This window comes from Condylura cristata, unplaced genomic scaffold (genome assembly GCF_000260355.1).
Source record: "Condylura cristata isolate star-nosed mole 26May11 unplaced genomic scaffold, ConCri1.0 scaffold00025, whole genome shotgun sequence".
NCBI classification, from domain to species: domain Eukaryota; kingdom Metazoa; phylum Chordata; class Mammalia; order Eulipotyphla; family Talpidae; genus Condylura; species Condylura cristata.
In genome coordinates, this window is record NW_004567126.1 from 15,441,780 (window position 1) to 15,444,966 (window position 3,187).

Sequence of the window (3,187 nt, forward strand, 5' to 3'; positions counted from 1 at the left end):
AAATTAAAAAATAAAAAATAAATAAAATTTAAAAAAAATACACTCTCTTTCAATAGTTCCAGTATTTCTTCTATACCATCTTATCTTCTCATTCAATATTCAAACTCCATTTTCTCAAATCCTATACCTTTCCTCTTTGGATTTGACTTACGGCCTAGACATTCCCTCTAAGCAGACTATTGTAGAAAACAACTTTGCTTATACTAATTTATTTTATAATTAAATATAAATGATAGTGACTTTATGTTTAGATTGTGGATGCTTTTGTTACATGTCACCCTAGTTGTACCCTATATCATGGAGAGTATCACTGATTGATTAAATAACAACTAGCAAGTTAAATAAACACTGCTTTGATTTATTTTAAATATGACTCTTAGATATGGGGGTAAGGACAAAAAGATGCAGAGTCTCTGCTACAAGTAAGAAGTTAAGTTACAAGTAAGAAGTTAAGTGAGTAAGTTTGTGGTAGGAGACTCAGGAATCCAGATAAAGAAGTTAAGCATTAGGGAGGATTGGGAAATGATTTTCCATAGCTTCCTAAATTGAAGAGGAGCATCTAGCATCACTGATAAATTATTCAATGCTACTCTTTATTTGAGACTGGAACATAATCTTCCTTTCCATGTTATAATCCAGTTCCATAGCCATCCAGAGTTCCAGAGCCATCATGTGTTCAATAGACCAAGATCATCTTCTACTCCATTTCCCTATATTCTAGTATCTTATCTGCCTGACTCTCCCAAAGATACTTGGCCAAAATCAATTTAAAATATTATCTCAAGATACCAATCTAACTAACACAAACTCACAAAGAGATATTGAGCATCAGTGGCTATAGGGAATTTTTGGTATCATCAATTTGTGCTTCAAATATATATAGGTATGAGTTGGATTCCAGAAACAAATTCTGGAAACTAAATAAATTACTAAGTGTCTCCAATCCACAATTCACTTATTCAAAATGAAGGTGACACCTACCTCATAAGATTACTGAAAGAATTAAAACAAGTAATAAATGTAAGTTACTAAATACAACGACTGGCACATAGTAAGCTCTTAGCAAGATTATTTAATGACAGTAATGACTGTGACCATTATGATAATCTTAAGAAAGAAGAAGAAAGTAATTTGCTCTAGGTAATTCTCTTTTTCATCATTGACATTTAAGTCAAAAACCGGCCTGAAATCAAGATTCCACATCCTACCCTTTATCCTCTGGATTCCTCCTGTCTTCAGAAAGCTTATAATTGCGTTCCTCAAATGTATATTTTTTTTTTCCCTAAGAAACACAGTATCATAAAAGAAACGCCAGATGTACCATCTCTGTGCATATACAGATGGAACTTCTGTAGCTGGGACAACATCAGGCTCATCTGGTAGAGTGGCATCGGATCCCATCCGATCCAACATTGTTCAGCATAGCATGTGAGGTCTTTCTCTTTAGGAGGCGCTTAAGAAAAGTTCTAGATACTTAATCCACCTTCCAGTTTGACTGAAAGTGCAGGTCACTAGAACTTGACTGAGGTTAGGAACGCTAGAGAAGCAGAAGACAGCTTGCTTTAGTTACTTCGTGATTCCTGTAAAATAGGTTGTATACTGAAGCAGTTCCAAGATTCTCAGATCCTGCTTCTGCTAATCTAGGGGTCAGTGCTGCAGGGGAACAAGAATGTCCTTTTGCCTCCTCCACAATTTCTTCATGGCCATAATGACTTCCTTGTTCCTCAGGGTGTAGATGGCAGGATTCAACATGGGAGTGACCATTGTGTACAGCACAGAGACTGCCTTGTCCATGGGGAATGTCCGAAATGGCCTTGCATAGATGTAGATGCAAGGCACAAAGATTAAGGTCACCACAGAAATATGGGAGGCACAAGTAGACAGGGCTTTGCTGCGGCCCTCCCGTGAGTGACTTCGGAGCATGACAAGCAGTGCTGTGTATGATCCCAGCAGCACCAGGAAACATGTCAGAGTCACCAGCCCATTGTTAGACACCATCAGAAGCTCTAAGACAAAGGTATCTGTGCAGGCCAATTTAATCAGCTGGGGCACATCACAGTAAAAGTTGTCTAGTTTGTCAGGTCCACAGAATGGCAGTTGCACAGTGAGTCCAATCTGTACAATGGAGTGGATGAAGCCCCCCACCCAGGAGCCTGCCATGAGAAGCCCACAGACTGTCCGATTCATAATAAGCATGTAGCGCAGGGGCTGAGAAATGGCGACATAACGGTCATAGGCCATGACAGTCAGCAGAAAGATCTTGATCCCTCCAATGAAGTGGAAAAAGAAGAGCTGAGTCAGGCAGCCACCAAAGGAAATGATGGGGTTTCCTGAGAGTAAGTCAGCCAGCATCCTAGGTGCAGTCACAGAAGAATAGCAAAAGTCTAGGAAAGAAAGATTGCCTAAGAGAAAGTACATGGTTGTGTGTAACTGTGGGTCAGAGGTCACTATAGCCACAATGAGTAGATTTCCAGTTACAGTCATGAGATACACCACAGAGAAAACAATGAAGAAGAGGAGCCGAAGCTCCCATACCTCAGAGAGCCCTATTAGTACAAAACCAGTCACGTGGGAGTGATTTGCTGGATTCATCTGCTTGGTATGACCTGGTAAGTCACCCTGCTGAGAAAAAAAGGGGGGGGGGCAAATTCATCAAAGGATTCACGTGCTTCTCTGAAATAATTTCATCTACCCCTTCTGAGTAAATTCTCTCCTATCTCATTAAAACATAAGAGGTTCTATAGGACACTAAGTGGGGAGACACATCAAACATCAGAAGCATAAAACTCAGGATACCAGTCACTATTTAATGGGAATCAAAAATAATAGGCCTTCAAAAACTGAGTAGTATGTGAAAGAAAGGTTGCTAAACTAGGAGTGAATTTTAACTCTCCCAGTAAATTAACACTTAAGTAGGAGCAATTTCCTAAAAATCTATAAAGCCTTGCTTCCTTCATCTGTGATATAAATTATCCAAAACATCAGCAGTCTTGTATAGTTCAGTATTTTAGAAGTATACGTGACCGCTTTTATAAACCTGATATCTCCTCATATGACACATTTAGACAGGTTTCATAGGGTGAGAGATCTGTCACTTAAATCCCCAAACAACCAAATATGCAAATTGCTCATCTTGTCCCTGGAAAAATATTTAGTTACCTTGCCTCTACTTTGCACATAATTTTTC

The 3,187-nt window shown here is 39.0% G+C and overlaps 1 protein-coding gene across 1 annotated transcript; it reads right to left on the reverse strand.

The window, feature by feature from the left end:
- Positions 1-1,647: 1,647 nt before the first annotated feature.
- On the reverse strand, positions 1,648-2,592 carry LOC101627949 (olfactory receptor 4D5). The gene has a single exon (XM_012729531.1). The coding sequence runs from the start codon at positions 2,590-2,592 to the stop codon at positions 1,648-1,650; it is 945 nt and encodes a 314-aa protein (XP_012584985.1).
- Positions 2,593-3,187: the final 595 nt, after the last annotated feature.

Excerpts from the sequence above, each read along its gene's own strand:
- LOC101627949 (XM_012729531.1), bottom strand. The coding sequence starts at position 2,592 with ATGAATCCAGCAAATCACTCCCACGTGACTGGTTTTGTACTAATAGGG.